This window comes from Sorex araneus, chromosome 6 (genome assembly GCF_027595985.1).
Source record: "Sorex araneus isolate mSorAra2 chromosome 6, mSorAra2.pri, whole genome shotgun sequence".
Taxonomy (NCBI): Eukaryota; Metazoa; Chordata; class Mammalia; order Eulipotyphla; family Soricidae; genus Sorex; species Sorex araneus.
The window spans coordinates 53,156,110-53,172,568 of NC_073307.1; the positions used below are offsets into that span (position 1 = coordinate 53,156,110).

General features: G+C 46.8%; 1 protein-coding gene across 10 annotated transcripts in view; it reads left to right on the top strand.

Moving 5' to 3' along the window:
- Positions 1-16,459, top strand: part of MEF2A (myocyte enhancer factor 2A) — a 95,413-nt gene that overhangs the window by 63,387 nt on the left and 15,567 nt on the right. For 8 of the 10 annotated variants that reach the window (XM_055141219.1, XM_055141220.1, XM_055141223.1 and 5 more), the window contains 3 exons: positions 8,578-8,715; positions 10,355-10,574; positions 11,289-11,348. In XM_055141219.1, the coding sequence (XP_054997194.1) occupies positions 8,578-8,715; positions 10,355-10,574; positions 11,289-11,348 (418 nt within the window). Of the gene's footprint in view, positions 1-8,380; positions 8,513-8,577; positions 8,716-10,354; positions 10,575-11,288; positions 11,349-16,459 lie in introns of all 10 variants that reach the window. The other 2 variants (XM_055141221.1, XM_055141218.1) reach the window with 1 other exon arrangement.

Below are 16,459 nucleotides of genomic sequence, written 5' to 3' on the forward strand. Positions count from 1 at the left end.
TTGCCTTCGCTCCTAGAATCTCAGAGTCTCCATTCATATCTTCACTTGTCTTTATCTCAGTAGCTGTATAATCTAATCCTTGGTTTTCATTACGTGCTTCGGAGGAAACTGTGCATCGCTCCTGGTGATTGACTGAATGGTTTCCCATCAGGCCGGGGTTTTCATCATCAGATTGATCCTGTTGGTTCATGGGGAGGGTTGGGGTGCACCGCAGGGCAGAAATGCAATTAGGTTTCAGCAACACTGCATGTCTTTCTGTTGACCTGCAGGTTAGGGTCCGAGTGTTTTAGTGGTTACAATGAGGGAATTGTGTTTTCTTCTTTGGGTATTTTCTGACTCGTTGGTTAAATTTTTGGCCAGTGAGAGAGTAGGGTAAATTGGATTGGGAGAGTAGTGGGAGAAACTTCCAGAACTGACACTGTCTCCTTAATCTTTGAAGAACAATAGATAGGGCTGAGAAAGAAAAAGGGGGGCGGATAAGGCCATTCCAGGTCAGGGGCGGGGGGTTGACTTTTGTGGAAACTGGAAAATAAGTCATAGTGCCATGATGTTACGGAGTTAGAATGAACTGAGTATAGCTGTGATGTAGCTGGGGTCAGGAGCTAGGGAAGGCCTGGGAAGTAAACCAGATCCAGTAAACCAGGCCAGGGCCCTCGGTTGCTTCTGCATGTTGGCTAGCACTGGAAGGAGCTGCCCGTGATGGCCCAGTGACTTTATCGACTGTTTTCTGGTTCCCAGCCTCTAAAGTGTGTTTTAAAAAGAGGACAAAGGGAACATTTCTAAATAGAAGAATTTCTGCTTACAAGTGTATTGCTCTTAGAGTTTCCATCTCGTGTACAGGGTAATAGGACAGCTCAGCCTCCCAGCCCTCTGGCCACTGCTGTCCCCTTGCATTGCTTCCCAGTGCAGGTCCGCCGGCGGGTGTGCTGCACATGTAGTTAAGACACTGGGAATTCCAATTTTGCTTGCCACCAAATTCTAGTTCAGCTTACAAATTTACTATTAGCGTTAGAAGATGATTTAGAGCAAAAGCTGCTGGGAGCTTTTCCATGTCCTCTGTAAACTCAGTAGTCTAAATGATCTAGCTGTGTGTGTGCATAGCTATTTGTGTGTGATATCTTTGGTAGATTTGCAGTCATTAATTCAGACATGGAGTTTTCTTTATACGTGTGTGTGTGTGTGTGTGTGTGTGTGTGTGTGTGTGTGTGTGTGTCCTGAGGATTGAATTCACAGCCTCTTGTATGTGGGGTGCTGTTCTCTCTTAGTTTTCTTTAAACTTGTTTCAGAGAAATCAAGGAGACAGCTGTAGTCTAATGATCATTTTAAGGTTATTTTTGTTGTTCAGTTATGAGAGTCTCAGTTTTGGGATTTTGACTTTTAAAGAAAGAGGAAGCTTCTGGACTAGATTAACCAGATTTCACTGTATATTTTAATTTTTAATTACAACTCAGTGCTGCTGTTAACAGTTTTTCAGATGGTGATATGAACTTGTTGTAATTTGGAAAAGGAAGCATACTTTGCAATTTTCTGGGTTTTGAGTGGGTCGATTCACACCTTTTAATATGATGCTTTGGTACTTGTGCATTTTGGCACTTGAGGGGATCTGTGAAGAAGAAAATGATTGACATTAGTACAGTAACTGTGTCTCAGCGAATGCAACTTGTACTCATAGTTCTCATTTCATTCAGTAGTGAAACAGAGGGTAAACTTTTAATAATATATCTTGAATGTTAGTGATTTTTTTTTAAAACTTGCTAAATAAGATCGATACATGCCGGGGCTAGAGCGATAGCATAGCGGGTAGGGCATTTGCCTTGCACTCGGCCGACCCAGGTTTTAATCCCAGCATCCCATATGGTCCCCTGAGCACCGCCAGGAGTAATTCCTGAGTGCAAAGCCAGGAGTAACCCTTGTGCATCGCCGGGTGTGACCCAAAAAGCAAAATAAATAAATAAATAAATAAGATTGATACATGCCGAGCCGTAAAGAACAAAGCAGGCTGGTTATTCATGGTGAAGTCTGCCTCTTGTGATTCACTGGAGTCCCTGCTGCTGCTCCCCCAACTCCCTTGTAGAATTTTTCATATACTGGCAGTTTTGTGGTAATTTCTGGGTTTATTTTCAGAATCAGTCTTGAAAAACCCAAGTATTGGGTCCATGAGCTAGTACAGAGATGACGGTGGCGCCTTGTGTGCATTGCCTACACCATATATGTGGGCCCCTGGCATCCCAGGAGTGAGCATTGAGCACTGTTGGATGTGGTTCCCTGTCCTCCTTCTCATCCCCCCCTCCAAAACAAAACAAAAAAAGAAATCTAAATTATGTTTGGGTTCCACAAGAAGAACATAAAAAAGCAACTGGTATTTGTACAGGAATTTAAAATTTCTGTTGATTTTTTTAAATTATTTTTTGGGTTTGGGAGGCCACACCCAGAAGTGCTCAGGGCTTACTCTTGCCTCTGCACTCAGGGATCACACCTTGAGGGCCTCGGGGGATTGTATGGGGTGCAATACCTACTGTACTGTCTCTCCAGCCCTCAATTTATTTTTTAGATCACTAGTTTCCTTAGGGGATTACCTTTTAGTTTTGGTTTTTGAGCCACGCTTGGTGGTGCTCAAGGCTTCCTCCTGGCTCTGTGCTCAGGGTTTGGGACCATGCATATGCCAACTGGGATAGAACCCAGGGTGACTGCATGCTGTCTCTGTGGCCCCAGATAGGATTATCTTACAGTGTTACACAATTGAAACCTTTTGGAGGGACGCTGTTTCTCACATTTACATAGTTGAAATTAGGTTTTTGGTTTTTTTTTTCTTTTTTCTTTTTGGGTCTCACCTGGCTATCGCTCCAGCCCCAATTGAAATTAGGTTTTTAAAAATTGTTCTGTGACTTGGGGGAGTGAGCAGTCCACCTGTTATGTTCTGTAAGGCATAAAATAACTAGTGAGGTGAGTAGAACGGTTAAACTCCCACATCCCATCATTAATATATCAATTATTAACAATTGAAGGTAAATTTCTGTAATGTAACAATTCATATCCTTTAGTTGTACACTAATCAGATGTCTACTGAATGCTATGGTACTTCATTTTAAACTCCATGTTTAGTAGGAAAAGACAGAAGTTTTCAAGTTTTGAATCTCAATGACTTTCAAGGTTCAGTAATCACATGTAAAAATATTTTGAAATCTCTACAGAACTATAGATTGTTTCTGACTGCAGGGCACAGAAGGCCTGGTGGAACTGGCCCTTGTGGCGTCCCCTAACAAACACGGCAGGCGTGGGGCAGGGATCAGGTTCTGTTGGAAGCGGGCTTCAGCTTCTTGCTTCACCCTGGGCCCAGCTGGCTTCTTCCTGTGGCTCCAGGGACTGGTGGCCCTGGGCCCTACACAGAGCCCCAGCCCCGGGATGCCCCAGGATGTTCTGTGGTGATGAGACAAACCTGGTAGCTCTTGGCACTGGAAACAGAACTCACAGAGGAGGAACTTTAGCTGAATTTTTCTTACTTTGCTTTTGGGCCACACCCGGCGTTGCTCACCGCTTGCTCCTGGCTCTGTGCCCAGGAATCACACCCGGTGGAGCTCAGGGAACCCTATGGGTTGCCGTGATGGAAGGCAAACATCCTTTCTGCTGTCCTCGCTCAGGCCCCCCGCACTTTAATTTATGTAATTGGGGGTGGGGGATGACTAGTAAAGCACCAAAATAAGGCATGTGATAAATTGTGGCCCAGAATTCCCAGAAACAAGTTCATTCTGAAATGGATTTCTCATTCATTGGTATAGATGTATGTCTCCACACGTGCTTTTAAATAATGACTGAGTTATTGTCATCTTTTAAATATTCTGGGTTTTCCACAGTGTTAGATCTGTATATAAAGGGGCTGGAGAGAAAGGTTGGGTGCTTGCCTTGCACGTGACCAACGCTGGTTCCATCCCCAGCATCCTATATAGGGCCCCAAGCAGAGCGAGGAGTAGCCACCGGGTGTGTAAACAGCTCCCATCCCCGCAGAAAAATCTGTTCTACTTGGTTATAACAGGGAAGGAAGAGTGAAGTGGTGGGATTCGGACTGTGTTCCAAAGAATGCAATGACATGTCATGTTTTCTGCTAAAGAATTTGACTATAATGGGAATATAAATTTTTTTTTAATTTTATTGAATCACTGTGAGATAGTTACAGCTTTCATGTTTGGGTTACAATCACACAATGATCAAACACCCATCCCTCCACCAGTGCTTATTTCCGCCCCCCCAATGTCCCCAATATATCCCCCCTTTCCACCTCCCCCTGCCTCCATGGCAGACAGTAGGGAATATAATTTTTTTTATTATTAATAGGGGCCATAGCCAGCAGTTCTCTGATACCAGGTGGTACTGACAATTGAACTCAGGATTTGTGGGGGTGGGGGTGGTTATTTTCAGCATGTGTCCTAAAGGATAATTGACAGTTTTCTTTTAGTTTAAATTGGCAGTAGGTGTTAGCCACATATCCAGACATAAGTGGCTGGAGGCATTCTGGGCTATGGATCTTCCAAATTTCAGATTGGATTTAAAAGAAGATTTAATGTAAAATTAGCTAAATGCAGTTATTGTTGTTTAATCCATTAAAGAGTGAACTAGTAAGAGCACAACCAATACAAAGAACTTAAAATTCTTGGCTTTAAAACCTAAAGGTAAATGGAGTTTCAGATGCAGACAAAGTTGGCCATAAGCTGTGAGGCACCAATGAATGACATTCCACCAGGAAAAGTTCTGAACGGAGCAATTTGCAGTTACTCTATTTCTGAAGACTGGTAGGAATTTAGCTCTATTGAGTTGTAAAATAACCAAATCAGAGAACTGGGATCTATGGAAGGAATTTTCAGTCAGACAGGAGATTTTCTGTCTTCTAGATAAGGTGATAGAATGAATACCAAAAATAAAACCACTTTTTCTTATGACTTTTGATTTTGGGGCCAGACCTGCTTTATGTGGAGGACTTCCTCCCGGCTCTGTGCACAGGGGTCGCTCCTGGTGGGCCTGGGGTCCGTCTGTGGAGCTGGGGTAGAACCAGGGCTAGCCACATGCAAGGCAGCTGCCTCTGCCCTTCTCTCTCTCCAGCCTCTCCGTGAACGCCATGTGGCCATTTCCAGCATGATCTGTGTACACATATCACTGAAGTTTGAAATTATTTCTGCACAATGTCATGTCCCCCTTGAGTTTACCATTATATGAAGTTGTGCATCACGTGTACAAAAATAAAGTCCTTTTGAAGTCTTGTTTACTTTCAGACTGAGCATTATCATCCGGATAATATGCTCATGAGAGCCCCATTGCAGTGTGGGTGAGGAGTTTGTTGTTTCATTGTTTCTTTTTCACTAAGTCAGAGTGGTGACCTTCCAGACTCTGTTTTCCTCACTGAGCCAAATGTTTTGATCGCGTCCCGTTTGAAGTGTGTGAGAAAACTGAGGCGGGCCTGTTCCTGCCGAGTCTCGCCTGGCCTTGCGAGCAGATGACAGCATTCCACTTGCTAGTACCAGGGCGGCAGGAGAAACCTTTACTATTCTATTTGGTAACGATAACGAGGACAGAAAAAGTCTTTTTATGGTAGTTGGGTCATCACAACAAGTCTTCATGTTTTGGTGATAAGAAGACACAAGTTGGATGGCCCACAGAGGCACATTCGCCGGTTATCTGCAGAGCCGATAGAGCCTCTTAAATTCCCCTCGGTGACAGGCGCCCCGAGAGGTGAAGGCTTGCAGAGCCCCACACAGGCCCTGTTCTTCCTCACTGGACCAGCGGGCTTGACCCCACCACTGTGGGATGACAGTCTCTTTGGACTTATTAAAGGCAGGGCTCTTTTTCTTCTGTAACTTAAAAAACTGCCCGAAGAGATAGATCCTGGGTGGAGAGTTGATATTGGTGGAGAGTTTAGTGATCAACCGTTTCAGTATGACAGCCCCACCCAGTCTTTTTTTTTGGGGGGGTTGCTTTTTGGGGTTGGGCTGGAGCGATAGCGCAACAGGTAGGGCATTCGCCTTGCACGCGGCCAACCCGGGTTTGATTCCTCTGCCCCTCTTAGAGAGCCCAGCAAGCTACCGAGAATATCTCGCCCGCGTGGCAGAGCCTGGCAAGCTACTTGTGGCATATTCAATATGCCAAAAACAGTAACAAGAAGTCTCATGATGGAGACATTATTGGTGCCCGCTTGAGAAAATCAGTGAGCAATGGGATAACAGTGACAGTTGAGCAGTGGCTTTTTTGGGTCACACCCAGCGATGCTCAGGGGTTATTCCTGGCTCTGCACTCAGGAATCACTCCTGGTGGTGCTCGGGGGGCCATATGGGATGCTGGAAATCAAACCTGGGTTGGCCATGTGCAAGGCAAACGCCCTCCCCGCTGTGCTATCACTCCAGCCTCCCCGCCTGGTCTTAATCTATAAAAACAAGAGGGAAATGTTGAGACTAGAACTAAATCAACAGCTTTCTGATCAAATCTCGTGTGTGGCACCTACTGCATTTGTTGGGATTCACAGACTGTAGGTTGTAGAGTTCACCATGTTCCAGTTTTCTGAGTGTTAACGTCTTTGGTGCTGATAGCGACTTGTTGCAGAGATCTGGCAAGCCAACTTGCTGCGGGGTGGGGGGAGGGAGGACTCTGTCTCCATCCCTTCATTCTAGAACAGGACCTTTTATGGTCAGATCCACGTGAGGGCCCATGTGGTCAGTGAGGCCGTGGGCTTCAGAGCCCTGGGCGGATGCTGGGGACCCGGGTGTGTTTGCTGTCTAGTGTCACGGTCAGGGACTGTGAGGGAGAGTGTGAGGCCTTGTGTGTGGAATTCCTACTGCATGCCAGTGATTTGAGTAGCTAGTATAGCTGTAGAACGATGTCGCAGTGTCCTTGAAACATCTATCCCCACCCCAGTGAAATTAAGAGTTCAAATTTTAACATGTTATTTGCTGAGGTTAAAGTGGCAGTTTCCAACCATTTTACACTTTCTGGCACCATTCCATGAGCCGGCATTTGAAAATCACTTTGAAAACATATGAAGTTCTGGGGCCCGAGAGGTAGAATGACAAGGGTAAAGGCACTTAGCCTTGCATGCCATCGACCGTCATTCAGATCCCTGGCACTGTATGTGGTCCCCTTTAACACTGAGCCAGGAGTAGCTCTGAGCACGGCCAGTTGTCTCCCCTAAACCAAACCAAAACAAACCCCCCAATCCCATGATTATGAATGAATTAAAACTATCTTAAGTTTAGGCTAATTCCATTAACCTAGGGGGACCTTTCAATTGGTCAAACTTAAGTTTCTTAATAATAGACTTACTTTGAATTTTTAACTCCTCAAATTGTTATTGGCAGCAAATCATTAAGTCTCTAAGCATTTTTAAATGGTTGAACCCAGTAATTTAACCTTAAAATTAATACCCTCTGGGTTAAAAAATTGAGACATTCTAGGGCTGGGAGCGTTGACTCAGATGCCTGGCAAGTGTGAGGTCCCAGGTTCGATCCTTGGTACCTTAAAAAGAAGTAAGTCTGCAAGCAAATCTAATGTTCCTTAGCTCTTCCAGCCCTTGGTTTCAGATTGGCCCTTTTAAATCCAAGTCTTTTCATAATGATTTGATTTTTTAAAATTAACCAGAAAACTAATTGTTCCCTATATTTGTACCCGAAAGTTCGAAGTGAGAGGTCAGTATGATCTTTGATGCTTCCGACATTTCTTCAGAAAGTCGACTTACTGTGTTGAGTCGAAACAGGAAGGATGAGCAAAGGCAGAGAGATGCTCTGTTCTACAAAAACTACACCCCCTGCTCCTTCCACAGAGGAAACTGCCAGTAAATTGACTGCCAGTAAAATCGGTGTCAAGATTTTCTACTTCAGAGTATATAGGAAAGTGATAAGTGTTTAAGAGCAAGTTTGGACTGAAAGTAGTGGGACTTTGTGCTAATTCCGGTGACCAGCTCAGGTGGGAAGGAGCATCAGCAGACGCGGCTGCCGAGCTGCTGAGTTACGAAGGTGCCGTCCTCGGATCCCAGAGCAGCGCCTGGCATATCTGCCTCCGCCCTGCACAGCGGGTCCTCTGAGAGATGGCAGTCGGGCCGCACTCAGGCTCGGGTTCTGACTGACAGGGCAGTTAGGAATTGCATGTTCTTCAGGAGGTTTGGAGAGGAAAAACCCAAAGATGCGAATCTTCCTTTTCTTGTAATGTCCAAGAGGAAAATTAGACTTTCCATAGATCTAAGGTTGATCTCACCCGAAGAACCCGAGTTCCTGAGTGAACACTGAGACCCGTCCCCAGAGCCCCTGGGAACCGCGGTCCCTTGGTCCGTGCTCTCTTACTAAGTTTTACAGCTCAGCTCCTGGCAAGAGGGTATCATTTGTGTGTGAATTTTCCAATTGTGTTTCAGACCTTAAGAAAGAAAGGCCTTAATGGGTGTGACAGCCCTGATGCTGACGATTACTTTGAGCACAGTCCGCTCTCGGAGGACAGACTCAGCAAACTAACTGAAGATAGTGATTTTATTTTCAAGCGAGGCCCTGTAAGTACTTTTCTTTTACCTCTCCTTTTTATTTGTTGATCCTTTTTGTTAACTTCATCATCTAGGCGCTCAGCAAGAAGGAGCACAGAGGCTGCGACAGCCCAGACCCCGATACTTCCTATGTGCTAACTCCACACACGGAAGAGAAATATAAAAAAATTAATGAGGAATTTGATAATATGATGCGGAATCATAAAATCGCAGTGAGTACTAACGTATGGTTTGTGCTTTTCTCTTGTGCATGGAGAGGCTGACTGCACACCTCGTGTTTCACAGAGGGTATGGCAGGAAGAGGGAAGTGCAGAAGCACTCTCGTCTTGGTTTTAGGCCGTTTTAACATAGTTGGCACCGGAGACACAGGAGTGACGACCTAGTCCAGCACCACTGCTTCTGTGCCTTTGCTGCTCACGGCACCTATCCCCCCGGTCGCAGTTTCCTCCTCTCTCGGGAACGAGTCAGCGCCCAGAACAGCAGAGATCCCCTTCTGCTGTAAATAGCCAGGGTTTTAACACAGGCTGTGTATCAGACTCCCCTCTCTGCTCCGTGCTTTTAGAAAGCATGGTAATTCTTGGGGCTGTAAAACATGAAATGATTACAGGCCTGACTATTTCCAGGTTATTTTCGAGTACTTGATAGAAGAGTATACCTCACTGTCTAGCTGCCAGTCTCATGTCCCCAGAGCTGTTGGTGGACACCTCCCGACTCCTGTTCTTAGCATCAGGTGCCTGAGGAAAGAGGACCGGCTCTGTCTCATTAAGGAAGCGGTGTTCTTGAACTGCTGTAAAACCAACGGTCAGTTAGCTTTTTCCCAAGCCTGCACATCTCCCCATAATAAAAAATGCTGAGTCCTTGGTCCTTTGGTCATTTCTCAGAACCCTCTGTAGGATGCACTGGCAGGAGTTAAGATAGCTGCTGTGGTCCTAATATTCTAACACTGTACATGTTACATAGGCACATGGCACAAATCGATCCTATAAGAAGTTTTTTAACACTATTCCTTTGCATTATGCTCAGATTGTATTGTGTCATGTATAACTTGATTTTTTTTTTAAAAAGTTTTGCCTGTTGTCAGTTAATAAATCAGACTAGGGCTCATTTATAATTTCCCAAACTTGATATATCAATCTTCTGTGTACACTTATTCTTTTATTAGTTTTTGGAAACTTCCAATAGAGATGTAATGTTGCATTAAAATGATTTGTGTTAAAAATGCTAATGATTCTTTCTTGGTAGTAACAGTGATGTTTTGTAATGTCTGTTAATTTTGAATTATTTATCAGAAATATAGTCCATATATTATTCTACATGTATTAATACATGCAAAATTGAAACAGTACAGTGGGTAAGGCACTTGACTTGCATGCAGCCATCCCAGGTTTGATCTTGTAGCCCAAATGATCCCCCAAGCACTGCCAGGAGTGATTCCAGAGTGCAGAGCCCAGGAGTAAGCCCTGAGCACCGATACATGTGGCCCAAAAAGAAAAACAAAAAAAGATAAAAATGGTTCATGTCAAACCTCCTCATCTTTAAATGCAAAGAAAGTAGTTTACGGGATGGGGGTTGTGGCTCGGAAGTAGAACAAATGCCTTGAATGCAAGAGGCCCTGAGTGTGATTTCCCTGCACTGGTCTCCTGCCAAAAAAAAAAAAAAAAGACACTTCTCAACCAGTTATTACATAAAGAGAAAGCTTATACCTATACTTCACTTAGTAGGCTATTCATCACCTTCACTTGATCAGCTTAGAGTAACTGGAGCATATGGACAGTATGTGAGTCACTGAGTCGAGTCCTCTGGCGGGAGTGTTGCTGACAGTGGTCTCTCTCCGTTGTTCTTTGTTTACAGCCCGGTGTGCCCCCCCAGAACTTCTCCATGTCTGTCACAGTGCCTGTGACCAGCCCGAGTGCTCTGTCCTACACAAGCCCAGGGAGTTCCCTTGTGTCCCCCTCTCTGGCCGCCAGCTCAGCATTAACCGAGTCCAGCATGCTGTCTCCACCTCAAGCCACGCTGCACAGAAACGTGTCCCCAGGTGCCCCGCAGAGACCACCGAGCACTGGCAGTTCAGGTCTGTGGCGCATTGGGTAGAGCTTTGTGCCGTCATTCGCAGTGCTGTTCACGACGGGTTTCCACGCACTCCACCTTCCTGTTGGCTCTTGGACAGGGTGGAAAACAAATTGCTGACATCAGCGGTTTCTTGTTTTGCACCTCTAACTTTATTGCCCCGTTGAGCAGGAGCTACCACTACATGACTGATTCCACTTTGAAGTGGCGCCTGACTCTTCTGGGGCTCGGGCATTGATCTAGCACAGGGGAGCAGAGCAGATAACTTTCCATTATCCTACAGAAACCTTCCTGTGGCAGGCAGGAAATTGGATCGGAGCTTCATGTGTCTGAGCAGACTCTGAGCCATTCCTGTTAGACGAGCCCGACCACGGTCAGGAGACTTCAGCCCTCTGCTCGGACGTGTTCATTAATTCAGCAGCTGTTTAGTGTATTTGCTGCCCCACTCTGCTGTTTGTTGCCCGTTGCTCCCTTCTGATAGAGAGGGAGATACAGCCCAGAGCTTTAGAGATGAAATCACATGTCATATCTCTGTGTGTGTGTGTGTGCCCACACCTGTATCACATCGCACAGTAATCCAAGACTCAGGCTGAGCTAGTGTTTCTTCTGTTTTCTCAGGAACGGAGGAAGGCTTTCCTCTGCTCAGTCGTCAGCTGGTATGATCAGGAGAGCTGCTTCATGCTCATTCTTTGTCCTCTCTCTCCTGTCATGCTGTTAGGTGGGATGTTGAACACATCAGACCTCACAGTGCCAAATGGAGCCGGAAGCAGCCCCGTGGGTGAGTGACTCAGGAGGGTCCTGAAGCCCAGCCTGTGGTGGGGCGGGCGAGAGCGGCCTTGTCGGGGCACACCACGGCTCTCCCGAGAGGCGCCTGCCCTTCTGCTCTTCCCCTGCTGTGCTCTCTGCTCTGTGCTCACAGTTCCTGTTGTTCCAGCTTCCTCCCCGCCCCCCCCCCCCCAACTCTCTTTGCCTCTGTGCTTCTCTGGGAGCCTTTCAGAGCCGGCCTCAGCCTCCTGCTCCCTCGCCCCACGTGTGCTCCTGCTTGTCTCAGGCAGCTCCTTAGCCCCCACCCTTCACCCAGATCCCCTTCCGAGTTCTTCCCCATGCCAGCCCCCTCCTTCTAGGGCCCTGAGGGAACTCCTGGTTTCTTGAATATTAATAGGGGTAGTAATTATGGTGAGTGTGCATAGATTTTCAGTTGCTAAAAATGACAGGTTCAAGTATTAAAATATTAGAGTAATATATGCTTAGAGAGTTAAAGGCCACTGCACAAATGCACACAGAGACTCTTTTCCTTTTTTTTTTGTGTTTGTTTTTGGGTCACACCTGGCGATGCACAGGGGTTACTCCTGGCTCTTCACTCAGGAATTACCCCTGGCGGTGCTCAGGGGAATATGGGATGCTGGGATTAGAACCCGGGTTGGCCACGTGCAAAGCAAACGACCTACCCGCTGTGCTATCGCTCCAGCCCCGAGACTCTATTCCTTAATGTGCACCTGAGCATTTGAAAACGCATCAGGACCCACGGCTTCGGGCCCCGGGATTTAGCCGCCTGGCCTGGAGAGGGCTCTGCCCTCCAGAGGGCCATGCAGGGGCAGGAGCGGGAGAACAGTGAGTGGGGTGCTGGCCTCACCCCATCCCACCTGGGTCCCATCCCTGGCCTCCCGTACGGCCCCCCAGACACCAGTGGGACTAATTCCTGAGTGCAGAGCCAGGAGGAACCCCTGAGCGTCGCCAGGTGTGTCACTCTCCTTCAGCCCCCCCACACCCAGGCTGGACTAGACACCCCAGCACTGTGATGCTTTTGAGTTTGTGTCATCCAGGACTTGCATCCAGCTAGAGATCCAGCATCTTGTGTCTTCATTCACACGCCACTGTAAGCAGCGGCTTCTCCGCCATGCTGGGAACAGACCGAGGGTCCAGGTGTTCTTGCTGGGGAATGGGGCAGCCTGCTTCCCCTCTGCTCGTGCTGCTCCCTGGAGCTGTGGCAGGAGGAGCCTCCCATTTCGGCCAGGATGTGCCCCAGCACCTGGAAAGGAAGCAACAGCATGGGCCCATAAGCCAGGACAGAGCAGAGGGCTGGGGAAACCTCCCGGGTCCCCACGGGGAGAGGGCCCTAGCCACCCCTCCATCACCTCCCGTCTGAGAGAGCAGGGATGGGGCACGGTTAGTAATTCAGTAATTCAGTTAGTAATTCACCTGAGTGGCTTCAAAACTTGACCCCGCTCGTTTTTTAAAAACTAAAGAATATTCAGAGTTGCTGCTATTCATGAAATTCAAATAAAACTGGCAACAAAACCAGTTACTAACTGGCAGCTATTTCTACTTTTTTGGGACATGGCTTATGTAGATGTGGTGATGTTGTGATCCACAGCATGCCAAGGGCACGGGAGGGTTGTGGCAGACACAACCACAGACACAACCCTCAACGTGCGGTCAAAATCTTGGCAAGGGGTTTCAGTAATTGCAAAAAAAAAAACAACCACATTTATACCTTTGAGCTCACTATTCCTATTCCTGGGACTCTCTCCTAAAGAAATAGGGCATGGAAAAGTTCATTGAAACTTTTTTTAAAGAGTAATGAATCATAGGAAGAAAGCAACATACTCCATAATATGAAAATAAAGTCAAGTTTTCCACTGAATTCCTCCATGGTTGTGACTTAAAACTATACAAAATATACAGATGAAAGCAAAACCCTGAGGATATCCTATTTATGAAAAATTTATCCAATATTATAAAATCAATTCTTGAACTTTGCTTTGAATAATTTTTTTCAGAATCTTGAGTTTCCAAAATCCTTTGCATGCCAGTACAGCATCAGTGATTTTCTGAGTTCAGATACACAGTGGGACATTCCGACATGACCTGCAGCTTAACCAGAGGGTCAGTGTAGGAATGGAGTACCGGCCAGCCACGGCAGCTCTGCTTCCACTGAACAGGGTACTCTTGAGACGAGAGCCCAGGTTAGTGACAGGAGGGCTTTAACTGCAATCAACTTTACGTTTCTGGAGGCATCAGCACACAGTTTGTTCAAGAGCATTTTTGTCATAGTATAGTTTTGTTACAATGTGCAAACATGGGGTTGGAGAGTTAATACAGTGGGTAGGCACTTGCTCACCTGGGCCCTGCCTGGGTTCAGGTTCAAGTCTTGGCACTGAGCAGACCCCTGAGCACGACCGGCTGTGGCCCCAGGACAGACAATGAAAAGCCCACATTTAGTAATAATCTTAAACTTGGGAACCTGTTTAGCCCGTAACTTTATTCCTCATAGCAACATAGGTTATATACTGAATGTAATGGTGTCTCCTTCTTATTTGAGATCAATATAACAGGAAGTAAGTCAGACACTTTGAGGCAGTCCATCACCGTGTTCGCAGTATACCAAGTGCACACGAGGACCGTGTCTGAGCCTGGCTCCTCACCAAGCACTCCATCTTCCTGGAATCCCTACTGGCCGGGCCTCCGTGCACTTAGCTCCCTCTCCTGCAGAGTGGTTCTCGGGCAGTGCTAGGCTCTGCTGAGCTGACACTCATCGTAGACTTCTGAGGAAAGAGTGTTCACACCTCTTGGTCTTCTGTTCCTCTGAATGACAGCTTTGCAGCCTCTCTTCTGCATTTCAGAGGAAATACGGCTTTATCCTTCACACGAGTGCCAGTCAATCAGAACTTTCTGAGTCTATCAGAGATTAAGCCATCCTTTAATTAGGAGAAAGTTTCATTTGTACATATTCGTGCTAATCTAATCTTTTACTGTTGCACAATATGGAATGTCTGTGAAACTGGCCTGTGTGTGAAGAACATAGCTAAGCAGGCGCCACACCATCTCTGACACAAGAGTCAGCTCAGCTCCATGGTCAGAGTGAGGACCTCTCTGGGAGGTGGGTAATAGTGTTGCTTTCAAAGCGTACCAGAATGCAGGCAAGTACTCTCTGGGTTGGGAAAGGAGGATTAGCTTCAGTGCAGACAAGAAGCAGCTTTACAAACAGGGAAAATCAGTTCCCGCAACAAAATTCAGTCTCATCGGTCAATTAAAGCTGGAAGGGTCAGGGCTGAGAGGTAGGGCAGCAGGGTCGGTGCTTGCCTCGCAAATGGGTTCAATCCCGGGCACCCCATAGTGTTCCCTGAGCATTGTCAGGTGTGTCCTCCTCCTCCCCTAAAACTGGAAGGTTACTTGGTAAAGTTTAGGAGCTGGCTCGAACAGCCGGGTGAGAATGGGTGGGGAGGAAGGAAAGACAGATCCTCTGACAGCTGCTGACACCCCTGGACAGTCCGCTGAGGGACCATCCCGCTCAGCAACACCCTCAGACCCTAGTACTGGGCCCTCAAACACTGCCTGCAAGATTCCCCCCCACCCCCGCAAGTTTAAAAAAGAAAAAATGCTCTCCAAGCTGGCATTTTCCTTTCAAAAAAGAGAAAAAGGAAATTTCACTAGTTAGGATCCTCTTGGTCTTCTGTTCCTCTGCATGACAGCTTTGTAGCCTCTCTCCTTTAATCTCCTTTAATTTAATCAGCAAAACACTGATTAAATTCAGGTTGCCAATGAAATCTCTTAAACCAGGGGGCTGGGGCAGTAGTACAGCGGGGAGGGTACTTGCCTTTCATGCGGCCAGCCCGGTTCAATCCCTGGCACCCCATTCTCTGAGCCCCACTAGGAGTGATCCCTGATTGCAGCCAGGAGGTAAAACCTGAGTGTCTCAGTTGTGGCCACCCCCCAAAAAAGGGCAGGGGAAGAAATCTTTTAAACTAAATATATTGTAAGCTGAAATAATGAAGCATCATTTTCTTTGGCAGATTCTTTTCAGCAGCTTAAATCTATCTCTGTCATTTTTTCACTTTGGTAGTTATGTATCATTACTCAGTGTCCCTGAATGTTTCATAAACTCCTAAATACCGCATTGTTTTCAGCAGTTTAAATTTTTAAGTTGATACTGTGTGTGAGGCAGACACCCTACCCGCTGTGCTAGTTCTCTGGCCCTAAAATATTTCTATTCCATTCAAGTAGCCTCATAGAATAAAAATAATCTAAAACCCAATACGGATGCTTTTTTTTTTTTTCTTTTTGGGTCACACCTGCTGATGCCCAGGGGTTACTCCTGGCTCTGCACTCAGGAATTACCCCTGGTGGTGCTTAGGGAACCATATGGGATGCTGGGAATTAACTCGGGTCAGCCACGTGCAAGGCAAACGGCCTACCCACTGTGCTGTCACTCCAGCCCCAAATACTGATACGTTTAAAGTCTGCAGGTATGCACTTGTGGTGCCGTTAACTCATTGCAGTTCTTCAGGGGGAATGGTTTTCCCTTCTCAGAATTGGGGCCAAGCGCAGAACAAACCTTCTGTTTTGGTCAGTCCCTGTGTGAATGTTAATAATGAGTGTGTTTATATAGTGCCCAGTTCTGGTGGGTTCTGGAATTGTCTTTTCCTCTCACGCTGGAAGGAAAGGGATGAAACAGATATAACTGACCTTCCCATCTGATGGCGGCCACGGACCATCCACACTCACCTGCCTGCCTTTACTACTCGCCTCTTCTCTCACTTCCTGTGATGCCTCCCAGTCTCCCTGATGAAGCCCCAGAGCCCTCTCAATGCTTGCACCGAATTGTGGCATCTGCTTGGCTAAGGACTGCCAGGAGGGGCCCCTTGCCCGCTGAGCTCTGCTCAGGAACCAACAGTTAGAACTAAGGGGGTTCTTTTTGTTGGTGGTGCTAGTCCCAGAAGCACTCACCAACAGAGTAGCACAGGCCAGGGCACACCACAGGCCAGACTCAGACACGGGAAAGCAGCGGGCCTGAAGGTGACCCACCAGGATGGGAAGGAAGCAGAGCAGCAGGGGAGTAGCCACGGGGGCTCTGGGAGGCCAGAATAAACACTGCACGGACGCGAAGCA